Genomic DNA, 23,164 nt, shown 5'->3' with positions numbered 1-23,164 from the left:
CTATCTTTTAGTTGACCAAGATGTTCGGGTACCACCAGTTCCAATTATTTGATTTTGTAGCTCTGTTATTGTTTCTTGCAAGGCTTTCTTCTCTCGTAGAAGCATTTGTATATCTTCTTGCGCTGCATTCAAATGAGACTTTACTGTATCAAATTCCTCCTTTATGTGCATTAGTTTTGAATTTTCCTCTGATAATTTTTCCAAAGTATCAAGACGTCGACGAAGTTCCTCATTATCAGATTTCAATTGTTTGCTGGACTTTCTCAAAATGTTCAGTTCGATTTCATGATCTATATTTTCATCTGTTTGATTATCATTGTTTAATAATGTTGTGGTAAAATCATTTGTATTCAATGTGTGTACTAAAAAAACAGAATATTTTCATTAGATAACAAATAAGTTTAAAAAACCACATTTTTTAATGTGATTCAATTTGGTAATGAATAAACCATACATTTATGTCAACTATACTAAATAAAAAAAGTTAAATTATTGTTTCATTAATAAACAATTTATTGTATATGTATAACATATATGTTACCACTATATGTTGTTCATTCATGCTGATTTATAAATTGCATAATCTATAAGAACTGCAGTGAGCATGTGTGTTCGTTTACAAAAATTACTGTCATCAAATTAAAAAAAAATCATACCTAATTACACTGTCCAATAAATTTTAATCTTAGTTCTGTTTTGCAATATCTACTAGGTGATCCTTGTAGAATTTTTCACCCTGAACACGAATCCGCAAGCAGAATTGCTCTATCACCGTCAGCTTTTGAAAAACACGAATTTTTGTAAAAACACGATTTCGAGGAAAAATGGTGTATTACGTGAAAACTAAAAATGCGAGAAAGTTTATTTTAGTCTTAACAGATACAGGAGAGTTTCCTAATTATACTAGTGTATACAGTTATTAAATTTTGTAATTTTTAATTGTTATGAATAGACGTCAATTTTTAAAAAAATTGTGAATTTTTACGAAATCGTGTATTTTTACAAAAATTCGTGTTTTTCAAAAGCTGACGGTGATAGAGCAATTCTGCTTGCGGATTCGTGTTCAGGGCGAGTAATTCTATAAGGATCACCCAGTAAATATTGCAAAACAGAACTAAGGTTAAAATTTGTTGGACAGTGTTGTGTGCACATCTTAGGATTGATTCGTAAATAATCTATTTGACAAAATGTTAAGCAATAAATTCTAACACTAATCATCTACTTTTATTATATCAATGCTCACATTGGAAAGGCCATCTGAATGCACAGAACAATTACAACAAGTACAGAATATTAATTACAAAAAGTAAGGAAATATATACATATCTGCCACTTGCATGTATTTCAAAAAATCACTAAAAGCTATATCCTACTGTAGTACTAGCAGCTATAATTAAATTACTACATACGTATTTGCGTTTATATTATGCATCTGTTAGCATTATAATACTGGTCACAATGAATAAAAGAAAAACGAATACAAATTACAAGTGGCGGAAAACAATATCATTACCAATATATATTATTACTTACCGATTGGTTCAATATGAAAGACGCCATTTGTATCACGTACTATTCTAAGCTTTGAAATATTTAAATCTATAGGAACCGGTCCAGGCGAAGTTATATTATTTGGAGGACGATCTTCATTTAAACGCAGTGATATGCTTTCTAGGTATACCTGCAATAAATGTTATTATACTTTAAGATTGATTACAAATGCAAGAATATATGCATATTCGAACAAAAGTGAGTAGTAATTTTTTATATACCTGCATTGGTATTGGCTTAGGTATAATTTCATCTTCAATTAAGTCTGCAAGTCCGGTTATTGAACTCATTGACAAGGCCATTGATATATCGTTACCTTTAACATCTAATTTGTCTTCAAATAAGTCCAAAACACTTTGCCTATTGTGTATATCAATGATTCCAATATCAACTTCTTCTTTAGTACTGTTACTTTCATTTTTAAATGAATGTGTATTCTTGCTATATGGAGTTTGGCTTGCTCGAGACAATTTGTAAGCATCTGATTTGCACTTTAAATCATGATCCAAACGAAGTTTGATACATGATCTGCAGTTCGAATCTGAAGACAATTCAACCCAACCTCTAGATCGTGCACTAAATTTTGTCTAGGAAACAGAAATGTTAAAGAAATAAATTTATGTAAGAATAAATGCATATGTTAGAAATTTGTCATGGATGGTTTATATTGTTTGTTATTTTAAGTTATAATTCTTAAATGCACATCACCGAATCAAAATGAAATTTTAAATACAAAAATTACATTTGTAGCCAAAGGTATCAAAGTTCTACAATTAATAAATAAGGAAGATATAAATTTATAAGGATTGAAGATAACTGACAAAATAGATTCCAATGTATAAAGTAATGTAATCCTTATCTACGCGATGAAAAATGATTTAGAACATTTTAAAATATGAAAATGGTACGATAAGCACAAAAACATCATTTTATGAATAAGAAACCATTATAAATAATAGTATACATGCTGAAAATTCTATTTATTTTAGAAATTATTTTCACTATAAGTAGAAAATATTATTTGATGAATTAGGCCAATAAGTGATGTTTACAGTAATATTATGCTCGCGGAGCATAATAATAATTTGAATAATCACATACTTTTAACAAATAAATATACTACATTTTCTTTATATCAAACAATAATTTATAAGCTACTAATACAATTTTTATAACTTTTAATAAAGGAAACATAATAATCTGTTTTATTTTATTTGATTTTATTTTATTCACGTTTGCAATCTTACAAGAGATCACCAACAAAGTGACAATCGCCAATTCTTATTAAGTTTGGTAAAAGAAGAACATCGAAAAAATGACACATATTTTTTTATCGTCTATCATTCATATAGGAAGGCGGAAAACACCTCTTACAGTTGGTAATGGAAATCCTATTCCATTTTCTATGTTATCCTATTCCTATTGTAGCTGAAATCGCGGAAGCTATTAGAGTCAGATAAACAATTTTAATTGCAAAATTGTGTCTTTAAACAATGAATAGCTTCACATAAATAAATTTCTACAAAATTCATTCATTTAATAATCATATTACAAATTATTACATTTTTTTATTTTCCCTAGAAAGGTGCTGATGACTTAGTGCTGATCGAGTTTTGCGTGAAGGGTATCCCCGCATAAGGGGGTCAAAAATGCCCTTAGACCGATTTGGACTTGTGATATACCATTTGATAGTTTACCAAGAGAAAACTATATGTATATCAATTTTCAATCTTCTACCTCGACCAGAAGGATAGTAATGGGGAAACATCGAATTACGCGGTTTTTCCTCCATTTCTCCAATTTAAACGCATGCAAAAGTTTTGTAAAAAATCTGATAGATAGTAGTTACCGGAGGATGTATTAAGAGAATTTTTTGAGATTTTGTGGTTGACAATATTAGTCCATTACTTCCATATCTAGTAAAACAGTATACAAATTAGAAAATTCAATTAATTTAAGTAAAAATGTACTGTATTCGTTATACATATATATATTAAAGTATTGCCGTACTTCCAAGAGTGTCGTTGGTTGTGCGACTAACAAGGAGAAAGTACAGTAATCGGGTCGCCGATTTTAAACAAACTTTTTCTGATGTATCTAAAGCAAAAGTGGGCAAACATGTGTATCCGAGCGTCTGTTCACATATGCATTGTATATAAAAATATTTATGTTAAAAGTTTCGTCAAACTGAAGGTTCACCCAATGGCATTCCTACTATTGGTGTCACCCCATGTGGTAATTCATGGTGTCATCCCGTCTCTTTCAATGTTATATAAATGTTTGAACGTTAGAAAGCGTGGATTTAAGAATTGATAGGGAATATCACTTATTGTAGAAAAGAATTTACAGCTAAAAAGTTGGCAAAAATGTAATTTTTTAACATACATTTTTTTACATGATGTCACTCGATGCGGGCCGTACCGTACCTTCCACACTCCCCTAGAGACGCCACTGGGTTCACCATAAGTATAAAGAAAAATTAATGAAATATCGAATGTTTTAATAATTGCGCGTCTAGCGTGTTAAGCTACAAATCGACGGTTTGTAAGTTCGAACCCCCCCTCGATAAGCTCAGTATTTTTTACTCACGTTTTCAAAATTATAAATTTATAAATGTGTTATTTCAATGAATAATGAATAATTGTTAGAGAAAAATTGACACACTAATAAACTATATATTTTTTTTAACAATTATCTGTAATTTAAAGAATTACCTTTGACAAGAAAATTGACACTCATAAGAATGATATTTGTCAACGGCTGTGTGTAACATAGACTTCACTATTTCGGCACATATAAATTGAGATCTTTTGAACGGTTTTTCAGGGATTCGAACCGCCCCCGAACTCTAACTCAAACCCGATTAACAGCCCCTCAGGGGCTGCAGCCGGTGAATACCGGCTGTCTAATTCGACTGGACTATTATTCAAGCTGGCAAAAGGTATTCGAAGTTTTCTTCAAAGTCTTCAAATAAAGATACAGATAAAAGATGAAAATTTTATTCAACACGACGGATGAAACGCGATTCTAATAAAAAAAGTATCTTTATTCGTTGAATAAATTCTTATCAAATAAATTTATTCATTCAATGTTCTTTCTGCGTCCCTTTTACGAAATATATGTGTACGCATTTATTTTTAACCCGTATCAATTATGTCAATAAAAGATAAATAAATATTATTTCAAAGAGCAGATTTGTATAGTATTCCATGTTTTTTGTACATGGAATACCCGGAATATATATTATGTCATTTTTACAATTTGTTTCTCGGGAATACCACTTCCAATATTTCGTATGTAATTTCATTAATTAAACAAAATAAGCATCATTGCAAGTACGAATAAAAAAGGTTCATCCTTGCACACATTAGTACGTATTGTTTAATTCTCGGATGTCTTTCCCTCGCGCCGTTCTTTTCCTGCGTTCGGCTAGAATCGAAATCTCGCTACGAGCCGTAGGTATTCCATTGTTCTCCTGATGGGCAAAATGGTAATAAGAGACATGTGGCAACAGCGTCACAAAACTTTCGATACGGTCCGGCACTATTACGTGTTGCGAGGTTACATTTACCGACTGGCTGACATATACATATGTATCGCAAGTCCAAATCGGTCTAAGCTTTGTATAAATCTCCGTTAAATTTCATCAAAGTTGGTAACTATCACCTTGGGAAGATTTTTTGTTAGATAAGAGTACTCTGTGCATTATTATTAACGTTTTACGTATTGTCTATATATGTAATGAAGCTGCAAATTCATACACAGGATAAAGTACAAAAATTCTTTTCAATATTCGATAATTTATACGACACTTGAAATTACCATAATTTTTGTACAAATATTTACTGGTACATATTTTAATAATGGCATCCAAAAGCTTCTTAAAATGTCAGCTACGCATCATTTCATACCATGCGACATCAATTTATTTCTACATTGTAAAATAAAAAGTGAACCATGAAATAGCTTTAAAAAATCACAATTTGCAAGAGAAACATAATAAAACGATTATTTTGATAATGTGAATACCTTTGACTATGCAACTCAATAACTTAATAACTAAGTTGTAAAAGCATATTGCACGTGTATTAATGATTTAAAGATTTCTAGTTATTCCTTGAACGTAACCTTAGCGAATACTACTACATTCAAGACTGTGTTTTTAGAAGACTCAAAAATCAAAATGATTAATAAAATATATTTATATTAAATTTGTATAGCAGTAATATAATTTACTTAAAGGTAAACCATGCAGTAGACTACATGCAATACAAGTCACGTAATGTAAATAAATATATAAGTATTTTGCCAATACCTTCCTTTTGACCTGCCACAAGTGCCACATAAAAACATTCACAAGAGAAGGAGAGACGCAGGAGAGGCATGCAAACAAGTTAAAAGACAAAGATTGTATAAATATACATATATAGTATGAAATAGTCGTAATATGTATATACAAGGTGGTCCGTTTAGTCCGTTTATCTTTTCTCTGCTGCTTTTATGAGTACAGTAAATTATCTTTGGTGGAATTTCACCGATTCAATTTAAAGAGGTGTAGGTGACAAAGCTTCTGCATCGATGAATCAACTATGTAGAAAGTTAAGGGGACTATATTGAAAAATAATAAGAAAATATATACCTATTAACAGAGTTGGGGATCAATGATTGAAAATTTTTAGTTTGATTGATTGACTGATTCTTACGGTTAAAAAATTAGTCGTCAAATAATTCTCGATTAATTCAATCAATTGATGGAGTTAATCGTCAATCGCTGACTAAAAAAAATTAAGCGTCGAATAATTCGCGATTAATTCAGTCAATTGATGAAATTAATCGTTAATCGATTAAAAACAATTGTAAAACAGAAGTTCTAACATTGAATTTTCCGCAAAAATCTGTTCAAGTTACGTAAATAGAACAGTCGTCAATGTGATCTCATAACATTCACATACTCTTATTGTTTGGAATAATTTTATCCATCCTGTAAGACTTCTTTTTCCATCGGAAAACGATCCCATTACGAAACCACTCATAAACAGTCCCGGTGCCTGAGGACTGCCCTAAGCGGGTGATGCGAAAGGTTTTTAAATGATAGATAGAAGTTAATCATTATAACGACAACATCTTGGCGACCAATATACTCTCTGGCTTTTCTTTCATTTTCGACTCTGTCATTTTGCGAGCAATCATCTTACAATACCATTATACATTACTTAAAAAGAATAATCCTTTACAATTAAAATGAAATAAAGATCAAGTTCGTATCCTTAATAACTGCACAGATAAATATTCTTTTGTAAAGCTAGTTTTCGTAAAAATCAGTGATAATTACAAAATTTGAGGGTCGCTATCTTTTAAACAATGTTAAAATCAACGAAATTATAACTTAAACCCCTTATATTTTTACATCGATTATCTTTCTATTTGACCAAAATCCCAAACATCGTGTACAAAAGTGGTCTGCGTGGCGTGGAATTGTATACCCATATATGAATTCGCCTGAAGATAAACTTTCCCTCTTTATAGTGCAAAGAATTCATTCCGCTACTTCATTTCTCCTGCGGTAATTACCAACAAACGGATAGTATCGGTTTCGAGTGTGAGGGTAAAGACAGATGATATAAACAAAGCAGTCCCAACGAAATCCGCCGGAGGTAGGAGACCCAGAAGTGGCCTTGAGGACAGATAACATCTCCCCAGGTGGAGTTATATAAACATAACGAACTTGTATCGGGATAAAAATGCGTACAAATCGAAATGAATTCCGAAAGAAATCGTCTTTTTCAGGAAAATTTTCTTAATATTGTATAGAAATTTCCTATGTTCCTCGGACATAAAGACCAAATCCTACATGGATCTGTATTACTCCCAGTCAGGCAATGCTTTGAGACCGTTTTCTTTTTTTACATGGTAGTCTTGCCTCTTCACTGCACACATGTACTGCTATACCTAACAATTATAACCTTTTCTCGCATATAAATGATATTTCATTGCTTGAAAGTTGTACGTACTATTGTAGGATATTCGGTTTTGAAAGAACGGCACTTTCATGGATAATTCTAAACTAAACTGAAATAGTTCAGTGAAAATTAATACTAGATACATACAGGGTGTCTCAAAAATGTCTCTCTTCCGAGAAATGAGGGGTTGCTGGGATGATTTGAAACCACTTTTTCCTTAGCGAAAATGTTATCTGCGGCTTTGTTAACGAGATATTACCGAAAAACCCCGACCAATCAGAGCGCTAGTTTGCCAGCCGAGTTCCCGCGCTAGCGGTGGCTACGCGCTACGCTTGGACTATGAAACTTCGAACAAGCAAGTCGGCATGCATCCGAAGAACCCGCGTATAATAGCAAATAAAAAAAACATAACAAATCGAACTTTTTATCATCTTTCGTTTGTCATTTAAAGTGATGAATGAATGAAACATAAATGTAAGAAAATCATGTGTAACGTAAAAAGACGAATCCATAATTATTTTTTTAAACAGAATCTTTAGGAAGCCCGAAGAAAAACTTAGGTACGGAAACTTGCAGACTTATCGCCGGAAATAGGTCATGGCTTGCGTTAAATTAAAAAACTAATAATCAGGATTAAATTGATTAGAACTCACCCTTTCGGAAATTCACCTGCAGTTTGCAAACCTGTGTCACTAGGTCACTGGGCCGATTCTGGTCATCGACGGACGGAACGGTTTATGGTAGGGTAGCGCCCAGTCCGCAGGTGATCGCAGGTGTACGGCACCAGCCGAAGTTAAGGGTTCTAACGTCAAGTGCGTCCAGGTTATTCCACCGAATACGTATTCACTTCACTTCACGACCACTAACACTGGATCAGCCAACACGATCACTTAATGCATTTTTAATCGAATGTGTTGTTTCTACGTTAGGAAAATTGGTGGTCCCGAAAAGGGCCGATTGTTTTCAATTTATCAGATGTTTTACGTAGTCAAACGCTTGCACAGCAGCAGCCGCATATCTGTTATTCTGTGCGTACCACCAGAACATTGTGTAATAGTCCCGTGAATTTTTCTGAAAGGGCTTTCACTACCCCCAAGTAGTTTCCTATCGTTACATTGTAAGTTTATTCCCACCGCGACGACAAAATTTAGGTAAGAAGAAACCGGCGTTCTAGAAAAACGTGCTTTGCAGAAGTGCAACGAACGAATCGTCGTGCAGTTTCACCGAAGTGCGGGGTTCGTTAATTTCTTGCCAGGATACTTTCTGCGGTACCAGGATACTTCTGCTAGTGCCGTACACCTGCGATCACCTGCTGACCTCCGCGCTACCCTACCATAAACCGTTCCGTCCGTCGATGACCAGGATCGGTCCAGTGACCTAGTGACACAGGTTTGTAAACTGCAGGTGAATTTCCGAAAGGGTGAGTTCTAATCAATTTAATCCTGATTATTCTTTTTTTAATTTAACGCAAGCTATGACTTATTTCCGGTGATAATTTTGCAAGTTTCTGTATTTAAATTTTTCTTCGGGCTTTTTGAAGAAACTTATTCATTATCAGTAACATTGGCGCCCGTTATTGAACTACAGATTTTTATGTCAATAACGAACTACGATCACTTCTCGTTCATTTTCTGTTACATTACCCTTTCGTTAATACATTATTTGAAAAGGAAATTTACAAATTCCGTAGCCTCTCTCTTCAAATAATTATTAGTTTCCATTCTGTTTAAAAAAGTAACTGTGCATTCGTCTTCTTACGTTACACACAACTTTCCTACATTTATGCTTCATTCATTAATCTCTTTAAACAATAAATGAAAGATGATAAAAAGCATGATTTTATTTGTTACATCTGTTTTTTTGCTTTTATACGCAGTTTCCTGCGATGCATGCCGACTTGCTTGTTCGGAGCTTCGTAGTACAAACGTGGCGCGTAGCCAACGCTGCCGTGGGAGCTCCGCCGGCAAACCCGCGCGCTGATTGGTCGGAGTTTTTCGTTAATATGTCGTTAACAAAGCCACTGATTACATTTTTGGTAAGGAAAAAGTTGTTCCAAATTGTCTCGCGGGTGTCTCACTTCAGGAAAAATTAGGTCTTATGTAACAAAAGAAGTGCACATGACCTTGAGATCCTGAAATAAGATACATTGGAAAATGTGTTGTATCTATCATTATGTACCTACACCCTTTTGAATCGAATAGGTATAATTCCACCAAAAAAAATTTACCCTACTACTAATAGCAACAGAGACCTTTTAGGTACAACGGATAAACGGGCCACCCTGTATAATATAAAGCTGGAAATAAAATTTAAAAGTTTCTTTGAAGATATGCGCATATGTAACTAGGAATAAAAATATTATGTAGTCACTAAAATATTAGACACACATTCCAAGAATAATCATATAAAATGAATTATATAAGTATAGAAACACTATATTATACCACCACCTCTGTTTATCTTTAAATTTTAAACTTCTACCATGTAAATAAGTTAAAATGAAAATTGCAGGATACAACTTTTCTACACAGAAATAAACTTCTGTTAATTATGAATCAGGTTATAGATTAGTTCATGAGCGTAGCCAGATTATAAGTCGGCTATTAAAATTCAATTTTTTTTTCTTTTGGAATACGGCAAAAGCCACTTTTTTCCGTTCAGGGGGGTGGGGGGCACTTGCAAGTGCCCCTCTGCCTCTGCACCCCTTAGCTACGCCCATGGCTTAGTTATTGTTCAGTCACTGGTTCAAACAAATGTAACTTTTTGCATTGTAGAAAGCAATTTAATATTGTAGTAACCTAGGAAAAAGGGAGACCGGATGATAGGGGCCAGCGAGAACCCGCGTTCAGGTACATTTATATTATCCGTTCAGACACGGACCGGCATCGACACCAACGCCGACCGATTCCGATAAACTTTCTAACTGTATTTATACTTTTAACTTTTACATTTTTCAATATAGGTATTTTCATGAAAGTATCAGGAATAAATTGAGAAGATTCTCCTGATAAAAATGAATCCAAACTTGACGTTATTCAGAGTATTTCAATAATATATAATTTGTTATACGAGTGTTTTTAGTTGTCTATACATTTATATTTTAAATCTGAACTCATCCCAGAAAAAATTATGTTCTACGCCCTTTCCCTGTGAAAATATCGGAGAGCGTCAGACGATGTCGGACGGCCCGTGTCGGTGCCGGTACGTATCGGAACAGATACTATAACAGCCTCATAAGAATACCCAAAAGAAAATCTGTCGGAACCGGTCGGTGGCGGTGCCAGTCCGCGTCTGAATAGATAAATATAAATGCAGTTTCTTCGGATTCGCGGCTGACAAACCCATATCTTAACACTTTGACGTGCGCACACGTGACAAAAATACTTTCGTCTGCCGTTTCATTATATTGTAAATAAATAAATAAATAACAATTTCCTAATTAAATTTACACGGAACGAAAAATGAAATAGTGTAATTTTTATTGCGGCTATATTTAAAATCTTAATATTTATATCTATCAATTAGATTAAAGACAGCCTAATCATATATAATTAATGAACACGTTTATATTTAAATTGATACATGTTTATCTTACCTGAAATTCATCCCATGGAATAGACGAACATTCATCATTACCGACATTTGACACTTGAACTTTGATTGAAGATGTATACCCACAAGACTGTTGAATGAATTCAACTTTAGACAATTTAAATGTTGTCATGGATACCTACAAAAGCATTCGAAAGATTAAGATACTTACGTAAGTATATTATGTTATATTCAGTGGGTGCACAGGAAATGTGGTTTTAGTAATATTCGTATTTTTACTTTATGAAGCTTTAACAAGAGTTTCCAAATGTTTACTTTTCAACTCTAGCTTTTAAACTTTTTAGTTTCGTGAACTTGGTGAGAAGTTAGTTGTTGAGAACGAAGAAAAGATCACATAGAAATTACTGCAATTATACGTATATAAAAAAAATATGAAGAAGAGCTCTGTACCTTAATAGCCTGATTGATAAACATTTAATTTCATATGCACCAACAAAATACATCATAGAATGTGGACTTACAATATCTTTACGTTTGCACACACTATCTAAGGATTTTTCGCTTTGTGTATCAGGAGTTTCTTCAACAACTTCGCTAGCTTCTTCTACCGGTGTTATATTTATTGTATTATCAACGCAGAACATTGCATCTAATTTTTCTTGATCTTGAAGACTAATTAATACATAGTTCTCACTATCAGAACTAACATCACTTCTTATAGATACTGTGTCACTGCTACCATCCTCTGGAGAAGCTTTTAAAGCTGAATCAATTGATGTCATCAAATTACTCAGTCCTTTCTTCATAGAAGTAAAGCCAACATTAAAATTATTTGGAATAAATGGTGCATTCAAAGATGCATCTCCTTTACTATGTTTGATCGTAGATATGGTTATGGGTCGCATAGTAGGCAATGCTTTCTCTTCTTCTATACCAACACATTGTTTTTCATGTGTTGTATTTGTTAACATTTGTTGATCGTGTTTAGTTGGACCATTCTGTTTAAATGTGACAACAGTTGGAGTCTGGTTAATGGAATGTATAAAATCCATAGACATCATTGAGGATGCATCACTTTGTGGTGTAGGTATGTCATTGCTTATATTAATTTTTTTACTGCTGAAGTCAACCCGTTCTGTGTTATTTTGCCATGGAGTAGACGAACTTACAATATCATCTGCTATACTAGACGAATCTGGCACAACGGATTCCACATCTCCTCCAGAATTTTCTTTACCAGGTGTATGAGATGGCATGACAAAAGTTACTTCCACTTGTGGTATTAGTGCACCGATAACAAGTGAACTGCCGAAATCAACTTTTAATATTTTATTCGAATCAATAGTTAGATACGTTGTCATCTCTGATAAAACTTCGGATAATCTTAATAAAAACAAATATTGATAATGATTTATTTGTATGCTAACTAAATTGCTTATATATGCAAGACCATGAATGTCAGCGGTTGAAGATTTTTCCGAATTTGCTGGATTCATTGACATGTAACACCATAGTGTTAGGGGGAATGCATCAAGAAATGGTACGGGACGATTTTGTCCTACTGCACGAGCACCAAAGAAATCTCCCCAAACAGGTTCTAAATTACAGCACCATACATCTTTAGCTTCTGTCCATAAAAGTTCTCGATGCAATTGCCGAATCAATTCATTTACAGAATTGCTACTAAAGTTAGCTGGTGGATAGCGAATATTATCAGTGGCTGAAATAAATGATATCTCTTAAATATAATAAATTACACAACATACAGTAAAAACCACCTGTATACCATAAGTATGAGACACCTACATGCACAATGTGCTAAAAATTTGTCTGTTATAACATGAAAATCGTCCATTTTATTTGGAAATTCACTACTAAAAAACATCTGACCCATTTGGAAAGCATTCAAACATTGAGCTAAATCTGCTCTCGAAGATCTTTCAGTTGACCGGACATTTGTTATTGATGCCCTTGAAGTCTGCATGTGCAAAGACTTTGGACGATCCTTCTGACTTGGATAATCTTGTTGACTTTCAAATACTATCTGAAAATGATAATTATATACTGTATATACAATGCTGCAACTATTTAACTATGCATTCTACACATTATCACTTACTCTTGGAAGTATAGCTTCGATTTTTACATCAAAGTACATTAAGTTAGTGGAAGTATGTGTGGTGTGTTTATCTTTACTCATTAGAGAGTGATGTAAGTTCAATGCAAAAGAATTAAACCATAAACAGGAACAAACATCAAAGTTTACTTGAATAGGATTCAGTTGTACATAAAACTTTGGTGGTGGCACTAAACAATGACAAAGTATTTTCAATTACGTTTTTTTTGTAAATGATTTATAATAATTATAAAATAACTTCGGCAAAAAAATAAATGTTCCTAAGAAATAATAGTTATATGTTCACCTACATGGAAATGTAATATCTCCAGGATAGTAATAGTATGTAAATTCAGCATGAAGAATTGTCACATCCTCTGGGAGACAAAACCTATCCCTTTCGCCTATGAAAAATAAATATGCTTCAATAAAGATACATAGTTATTCTTTAATAACATGCATGCATTATGATGACAATCTATATAGCAGCAAAAATTCATATAAAATTAAATATTATGAACAGATGAGATAATTAAATATTATGATGAGAGACTATAAACATTACATGAAATACATTAGTCCCCATTTCATAGACATTTTTCCCCGCTTAATTGACACGGAGTTATCCCTACGAATTTCTGAAACTGGTCCACGCAGTAAGCGTCCACAGATTCAATGTTTCTCACTCTTGCCTTCGATGCACTCAAGAAGCGAGCGAACAAGAAAGACATAACAGCCGACAATTCTTAGAACGCCTACCTTCTCGAATAACTGTCACAACTTGCATCTGAGCTTGCGTCAGTTAAGCAGGGACTACTGCAAACTATACTTTTTTGTACACTGACGAGCAAACTCAGCTTCCTCTAGGAGAAAAAGTGATGTAAGAGAAAGACCTTCTATCACTTGGTCTTAGAGTTACTGAAATGTATGCCAAATCAACATTCGGTTCAACATTTATTTCAGTATTTCAAATAAATTTATCAAGCGGTACGGGGCCCTTAGTTAGTTAGTTAGTTAGGCACATATCGCCCGAGAGAGGGGGATGCCGGTATCAACGTCCGAGGTCGAAGACATGTTTTGAGCGACTAGCTTTCTCAAAGCCCGTAAAGCTAGGATCAACATTATCCGTGGAGGCTTATTACCCCTGACTTTCCAACCAGATCCAACTGTTTAAGGCCCGGGTCACATGAAGGTACGAAAGTACTCGTGCCGAGAGGTGGAGAGTCATTAGGATCGTCCCATCCCTACTGAAATAGTATCTATGGAGTTGGACGTCGGGGCAACCGATCCTTCGTCTCTGAGAGGTGAGTACCAGCTCACTCTTGTCTTCACCCACAGACCGAGTCTGTACAAATAGGGGGATTCGTCATCGTAACTATTTTAACCCCCTATCATTACCTGCCTACGTCGCTTACCCCTACAGTGCTTTTTCCCCTGAAGGAAGCCAAGTTTGCTCGTGAGGGTACACTAGTACGAGTGATTATACAGGGTGTCATGTAACTGGTGATACAACCGGGTGGGGGGTGATTTTACGAGAATGAATAAGTCGAAAATATAAAACAAAGTGTTTTCATTTGTGACTTTGTTTTCGAGAAAATCGACTTTCAAAATTAATTTTAAACCGTAAGCGTTATCGCTTTTTTCTACTTCCTATGCCCTTCAATGACCTTATGTAATAGGTCGTTAAACTCGTTTAAAGCTCCTCTATCACTCTACGGAAACAAAAACATACCGATCCATTAAAAAAAATGGAAGTGACCTTGAAATATCCAAAGTACCTCCACCTGCAAAAAAACTGCTACTAGCGCTATCGGGTGGCTCTCTTCGTACTGTGCAATTTTGGATAAACAAATATATCTGTGAACCTTATAGTTATGTGAGATGATATCTGAAATGATAATAGTTATTGCCCCAACCCTGTATATTCATTAGCGTCGTTTACGTGGCAATGTACCTCTTCAACAATACTCTGTACAAATCTAAATCCACCGGAAGGAAAATGAATTTCCTTGCTTTTCTCTTCCTACAATGATTGATCAAAATTTAAACTCAATTCCATAACTCAAAAACAAAGTGTGTAAAGCATAGTGATGGGTTCGTGTACAAACAGTCCAAACATGTTTGGACTTTTCAAGCACAAGATGTTCAAACTGCCCAAACTGAGATTTGTCATACCGAAGCGACTAAGCACCGCGCAAACGTTTAAAACAATTCGAACGTTTTAAAGCGGTCGTGTCCGGTTATCGGTACCCTTCATGCCCCACAGTTGCAAAGGCTGACCTTTCGTGTATCCTACAGTATAGATACACAGAGTGAATCACGCATGAATAACAATTTTGAACTAACTATGTAACTCTTTTCAATGTATTTTTATGAAAGCGTTATGAATAATTGAGGAGATTCTCTCAATGAAAATCAGTCCAAACACAAACGTAATCGAACAATTTTTACTGATACGTAATCTTGCGATTCGAATTATGTATTGTTGAAATGTCGTGTTTGGACTTTTTTTTCATTAGAAGAATTTCCTAAATTTATTTATGACACTGTCATGAAAGTGCATTAAAAAGAGTTTTAATGTTTATTGTTGCATACTTCATTGTGTGTGTTTGCATTGCCGTCTAAGGGTCGGTTGCCAGCGGCCGATTGGCTTTTAAAGACCTTTGGACCTTTTAAAATATTTGATCGGTGTATAGTCGCTAAGCCACAACCAAATTGTGTATGTACTGCTTGAACATCTCATCGGGAGTCGAAACACGTTTGAACAGTTTTACTACCCATCATTAAGCGCGTTACGAAAATATTTTATTCGATTTTTTCGTCTTATTTTTTTTATGCAGAATCACCACCTTGCCGGTTGTACCACCAATTACAGAACATATGCTCCTATGCTTATATTTGACAATATAATTGGCAAAATGGATACTTATGTAAACTTCGTTTTACTTCGTTCTTTTTCTTTTAAAATTTAATATAAAAGTAAAACGAGACTACAAAAAAATAGAACATTGACTTAAATATCTAATTTTGACTAAAAATTTCTATAATTGTTGAACAAAATTTTAATAAAAATAACTAATTTGTAATAACTTTGAGCAATAATATAGAATATGACTGTAAATAATTTAAACATTCTTCATATCTTTTAAAAGACATACAATAACAAATTTTGTTCAAAATACATATTTTAAAAAGCATATTATATTTTGAGTACACTTGAATTATATTGTACTTTTGATTAATTATAGTAATAAGTGATATTTTTATTATAGTTGTTTAAAATGTATTAGCACTACTGAATTATAAATCAATGCTAGTTCACATAACACATATTATATGTATAATAATAATGCAATGTAGGAAGCAACAGAAGTTTCAAACATAAAGCTACTTTTAGCAAGTATTTGTAAGACAGTGTTATGTTGGTGTACTACAGCTATTATTAATTTATACCTGCTGCATGTTTCTTCCTTGCTTGAGCTGTGCAATTTTTAAATGAAAGAATTATTGGAAATTTTATAGGGAAATTACTTTTTATAAAATAGACTTTCTAATTAATACAATATTAGTCAAATTTGTACATACCTGTAACAAATTCTTTTGGTATAGGATTCCGAGATGTGGTTGTTACTTTATACAATGTAAAGTCATCAATTCTTATTATAATACATGTTGTCATTAATTTGGCAAGCTGTTCTAGAATATAATTTTTTACTGGATTACCACTCGGGTGCTGTGATTTTTTTTGTTCATGAGAAGATACATTTACATTTTGAGCGTCGTTATGTTTTTCCAAATTTTCTCCAGAGCCTTTTGTATTATTAACTAAATATAAAAGAAATACTTTTAAAATGCTAAAATTACAAATTTATATATTTTCTTATTTGTATTTACTAATCTCTCCAATACAAACCTGTAACATTTCCTTGACTTCTTGTTAGAGGAATGTGCTGTGTTCTACCTGAATCAATGAGATCCATAAACTGACTTCGAAATGAACTTAACGATTGTTGTAACCACTGACTGTGTGGGGTGGCATTCTCCTTGTAGCTAGCCCAATGTTTTCTATCAGCCATTGCCAAATGATATGGATAATAATCAATTTGAAATTTAACTAATGAAATTTGTAGTGCACCGCCATCTTTCAAATCAGGATAGGAGGATCTTCCATCTAATTTTGAAACGATTAATGTTATAATACACTCCGCAAAAAAATTGATTGATCACCTCTACGAATCCGAAAAATGGGGTCAAGTTCAAATGGTCGTAACTCTGGCAAAGATAGTCGTATAAATATCGTCAAGAAATCGTTCGTAAGTGAACTCTACTTTCAGATGCTCTTTTCAAGATTTTAGTTGCGTTGCTTCTTAGTAAAGTTATAGTGATATAAAGAACAATGTTACATGGGGTGAATAACATTTTCCTGTGTAAAATAAATGTTCGTCGATTGTTATGCGAATTTTTTTGCCGAATTATTCAACTTTCAAGCAAAAATTGACTTTTTAAGTTTAATTGCTTCTAGGAATCGGAGGAATCACTGTAGAACGTTCAACAAAAAAGCAGTAGAAAGTTGAACCTTTCTTCTTAAAGATCTACCTGTTGCATTTTTCGATTTGATTACCACTTGGATGAACCAAATCTTTTCGAAAAAAGGCTTCAAAACTGTACAAATTCCATTTTGTTTTTTTCTTTACCGCTTTCTATCTCGACAACTAGAGATGGCGTGAACTGGTACTTGTGAATCACGAGTGATTAGATCACATTCGTTCCCAATCACGGTGATTTTTCACAGTGATTTGTCATTTTTCGTGATCGCTTCTGATTGGTGGAGAAACTTAATAGTTCTTTACACGCGAGATATAGCCAGTATATTTTATATTAACGACATCAAAACAAACATTAGAATTATGTCGTATAAAGTGAAGGAATAATTAGAAACAATAAAGAATAATGAATAAATTAATGATTATAAATTATAATCTATATGTTATCTAACAAATCATCGTTTTAGAATTTCTTGTTTTTTCTACTGATTCTTAAAAACACAAGTATGTAGTAATGTAATTCATCGTAAAATCATATTGAATATGTTTTTTTGTTTAAAGATCAAGTACGTACGATTGTAGTGAGCAAATGTACTCAGGATAAAAAAATCGCAATCACGGTCGTAAATAAAGTTAAATCACGACCGTGATCGTGATTCAGCGATCACTGTGATAAATCACCGTTAGCGATTTAGCCATCTCTGTCGACAACGGGTGAACACAACATCATAATCTCAAGGGCGCCGACTCCTTCGGGGCCAACTCCGAATTGATCGAAGCGCCGATGTAAACAAACGGTCGTTAGCGAAAACACACTAAGGAGCTACCCCCTTCAGGTTATTTTAAAGCGGAGGGTTTCCCGATACGATTATGCTGTAGACGTGCCCATTGAGACAAGTTTTTAAAAAAATTGTACTACAATTTTGTGAACTTTTTACTTCACTTTAACTTTAATAAACTTATTAGAAATAAATTCCTATTTAATACTCATTTTCCAATATTTGTTCGTGAAAATATAAACTTGCATAAACATCCACAGTCTACTAATAAATGCTAGAAAGTTCACATTTACTTACTACCGGCATCGTCACATAAATGCAAATCAATTCTTTGACATAGAAAATGGTACGATGTTTCCACAACATCATATCTGGTAAATATTTTTGAAATAGCGGAAGTGTATTGATTTTTCGTTCTGGTTTGCTGTGATATCTGTGCTTGATATTCTGGCAGTACCTTAAATTGTTACAATTATGAATGTAATTAAAGTAACATATATGTATAGTTTTGACTTCATATTTACAAACCTCTAATTTTCTAGCAGCTTTTGTTTTACGTTCTAAAATTGTAGCTTTCTCTATTAGACCTCCTAAGGAGTCAATAAAATGAAGTGCCGCTTTCAATTGTGAATCTGTTAAAACCCATAGAAGGTCATCTAATATAAGAATTAGTCTAGATCCCATAATAAAGCAATCTGAAATGTATATGTTACTTATTTCTATTGTCTTTATCAGTCAAGGATTGTATATATTATGTACATTGAGAATTAAAATATTTTTAACCTGATATTCTTTTCTTGATAGTAATTCGACATCTTGCTTGATTTGTAAGTAAACGCAGTGGTGTAAGATTCTTATCTTTAGTACTTTGTGCTTCTATTCTAACTGTCTGCCATTCGAGTTCTTTAAAAATAAGTAACTGTCCACGATCAGGATCTTTTAACCTAGTAGTTCTCAAATCACAACGTTGCCATTGTGCAGACTTTGATTCCACAATAATACGATTCATCTGTGATAAAATATCATTTTATTCATCTATGATAAGTGCTTAACAACTATTTTTTTCTAAACATTTCATCTATTATATTCAATTAATATTAATATTTAAAATAAAAGATTTCATGGGTTGATATCACCAACATAGAATATAAATGAAAAATAGACAAAGAAAACCAAGATAGTAAAAAGAGAAGAAAAATATGTAGTAGAAAGTATAGAAATAAAAGAAAACAATGATAATATTCTAAAATGAAATGAACCAACAATTCAAAGTACAGTAAAGGATCCATCAGAGTTTAAAAATCGGGACCGTTTCAAAACTTTCACGGTGCATCGCGAAACGTTAGAGAAAAAAAAGAAATTTTACTGGGAATGAAAAGACTTAAATTATAAGGATATCTCTTTCCTTATAATTCCAATATTCGGTGCAATATGCTTCGTGAATGCTCGGTGATCGATTTTTGTTTTTAAGAATATAATATATGAACAGATTGGCGATCCACCGTGATTGTAAAAGTCCAGGTCGAAAGCATGTGATTCGTGAGAGCGTGACGCAGCTTTTTCTTATTATAGTATTGTTTAGTAGTAGTAAAAAGTAGGGACTGCTAAACTATCTAGTGTTAGTGCTAAAAAAAGGATAAGTGACTATACTGTTGTTTTGTGTAACTATGGTCAATGAAGAGTTATGCAAAAAATATGTTGAGATCTCAGTTCTTAAAACAAAATATTCCTCTTCCAAAACAAAATTAGCACTTCAAATTTCAAGAGTTTCGAGTTTAGAAATCTTACAAAGTTTTGGATTCTACTTTCGAAAATTGAAAAATTAGATTCCAACTTACCCCTACTTTAAACTTGTAAGTATATAGACATAAAGGCAATACAGTACCTGAACTGAAGCAATAAATGCAGGACTTTTAAACGTAACTGATACAGTATTAACAGCTACTGTTATTCCATCGATTACTTTATGTATGAAAGAATATTTTGTAGGACCTGTGTACGAAGACAATCCTTGCGAGGCAGATAAATCTCTTAAGTCCTCGCATGTTTCTATTTCTATAAGTACTTCATCCAAACTCTATAACAAGTAAAATTTCTTTATTTTACTAAGCATTAAATATGTTAACCTCTTGTGCTAGAAATTAATTGAATGATATCTATGACAAACTCGTCCAAAACAATTGGTAGCATAGATGTGCATAATATGTTGTTCTAGCACAAGAGGTTACATAATAATTACAAAAGTAGTATATAAAAATTCATATAATCCATATACAGGGTATCCCATGTACATGTTTAAATATTTAAATGGGTAACAGGAGAGTTCGAATGGAATAGAAAATGTCCTATTATACCATGTCCAATTTGCTTCTATTTTACAGTAATAAAGCCTTAAAGTTGAAACATGCTTTTAGAACAGTATCTAGTTTACACATATTGGTCAGAGTAACACATTCAAGTACGTTCTTGACCTAGATATTTCAGTTGTTCGAAGAAGTGGTGTATGCTATGGGCTACCCTAAGATTATCATAGGTAGTGCATCTGCAATGTAATACACAGACAAGGTTACTATTGAGTCAGGATTTTTTATTGAGCAGCATTAAAGAATTGGCCAATGACAAGTGGCTTATCCTGCAGTGCGAAACATGCTTCTGTAAAGGCAGACAGGTCAATGCTTTTCCTATTCAGAACATTTATGTCTGGGCCAAAATTCAATAGGGTTTTGTTGTAATCTATGTGTTCTTCTAGGCAAGGAACAATTACTGGATCATTTGCAACTAGAGCTGTGACTTTATAAGATACCCGGGTACCCATGAGATAACTGGGTAAACAAAAATTACTCAGGTACCCTGGTATCCATGAGATATCCGAATATATGAGACAATTGAGAATTTCGATTCGGTAGTCGATTGCAGCCACGTAGGCATACTGCGCTACTTAGCACTCGCGTTACACTGCAAAAACAAGATTTACTCATTCTTATAATATAATAATATGTATTATTAGTATACAGTGCTAAGTAACGCAGTATACGCGGCTGCAATCGAATAATTATAATAATATAATAACATCTGTTATTATATGATTATAATTATTATTTTTATTATTGTAATATAATTTTCAGTTTTTCTCAATTTATTCCGGTCAGTGTCGATATCGATCGAAAATTGCCGTCATACGATCGACTCCCGAATTGAGATTCTCGATTGTCTCATTATTGGGATATCTCATGGATACCCAGGTATCTGGGTATTTCACCAGTACCCAGGTAATTTTTCTTCACTAGGTATTTGGGATACCCAAGTAAAATTAACAGCCCTATTTGGAACAGCTGATTACAACGAAGTAGCTTGATTCTTGTGTTTGTGTGCATAAGCTAAACTCATTTGTACAAACATCTAATGTGTGTCAAGTTTTATAACAGCTAAACTATAGGAGATATAACAAAATGTATTAAGACATTTTTCTTCTACTTCTGCTCACTTATCAACCTGTGAAATGAAAAAACTTCACAATTGTCATTACTGTGTAAACAGATGATAATGATTTAAAACTTCAATGCTTGATTATTAAAAATAATAGCAAATCAGACATAGTGTTATACAACAGTTTTTATTTGAATTGAGCTCCTCTACCACCCTTCAAAATATTGACAGGTATACTTGAGACATCTTATATTTCCATATGCATTTATAAATATTATTTACCAAAAATATAGGAACACTTCTCAGCTTGGTCCATTGTATACGAAATGAAACCTTATTGCACCATGCATTTGTTAATCTGAGCCACGATGGTAACTCTAACAAATCCGTTAAAACTGTTTCATCAAGTTCTAAATTAGATAGTTCACCCTCCCCTTTAAATGTACTTAAATTTATTTTATCAGCTGAAAGATTCTTGGTAAACCTATAAATTTATGTAAATTAATGTAATAGAATAATATAATATCTGTTATAGTACTTAAATTCTGCATGAGAGTACAAAACATAAGGAACATATTGCAATTTGTAGAATACAGACATAGCAAACAACTTTTACTTAAGCAAGACTTTAAAATTCATTTGAAGTCATTATTCGACACGAAAACAAGGATAAAAAAAATTATCGATAATCTGATCAAAATGGTATTAATAAATCTGTACGTTGCATAAAAGACAAATACAATTATACATACTTATGTGACTTTAAAATTACAAAAGGTGTTGCAACTTTTAATTGTTTGTAGATTAAAAATAAGAAAAATGCGTTCACTAAGTCACGAAAATACCTTGACAGATGTTTCAATAATTGTTTCTTTATTATTGACACCATTTTTGACTAATTTCAATTAGTTTCTCTAACATCTAACATGCACTCCGACATGGTTAGTTTGACATTCCACATTTAGCAATGAATTGCAATGAACTTGAATGAACTAAATTCGTTCATACACGCCACTATTGCCACGACTTTCGACTGCTTTCGACTGGCTTTCGACGGTTTCGACTGCTTTCGACTCAAAGCATCACGGATTACTGTGGATCTGCCACTCTTTAGAAATAGGATGATCAGAGATAAGCTTCAGGTAGGCATCACATGCGGCGCTTTGCGACAAAAACACAGAAATGCTCATGGTCTAGTACCATTGTATGTCTATGGTTACCCATAGGTATATATAT

The 23,164-nt window shown here is 33.2% G+C and overlaps 1 protein-coding gene across 1 annotated transcript; it reads right to left on the bottom strand.

The window, feature by feature from the left end:
• LOC107190846 (UHRF1-binding protein 1) lies at positions 1 to 22,942 on the bottom strand. The gene is made up of 17 exons (XM_015579732.1): positions 22,774 to 22,942; positions 22,211 to 22,412; positions 20,388 to 20,579; positions 19,286 to 19,511; positions 19,031 to 19,197; positions 18,800 to 18,959; positions 17,093 to 17,350; positions 16,765 to 17,004; positions 13,491 to 13,583; positions 13,183 to 13,370; positions 12,870 to 13,107; positions 11,585 to 12,783; positions 11,107 to 11,241; positions 5,867 to 5,878; positions 1,773 to 2,138; positions 1,534 to 1,681; positions 1 to 362 (listed from the first exon to the last, which is right to left on the bottom strand). Exons 1-17 carry the CDS (start codon positions 22,815 to 22,817, stop codon positions 1 to 3), a joined length of 4,230 nt encoding a protein of 1,409 aa, XP_015435218.1. The 5' UTR covers positions 22,818 to 22,942.
• Positions 22,943 to 23,164: the final 222 nt, after the last annotated feature.

This window comes from Dufourea novaeangliae, unplaced genomic scaffold, assembly GCF_001272555.1.
Source record: "Dufourea novaeangliae isolate 0120121106 unplaced genomic scaffold, ASM127255v1 scaffold205, whole genome shotgun sequence".
In the NCBI taxonomy this organism is placed as follows: Eukaryota; Metazoa; Arthropoda; class Insecta; order Hymenoptera; family Halictidae; genus Dufourea; species Dufourea novaeangliae.
This window is presented reverse-complemented; position numbering and strand designations above follow the sequence as displayed.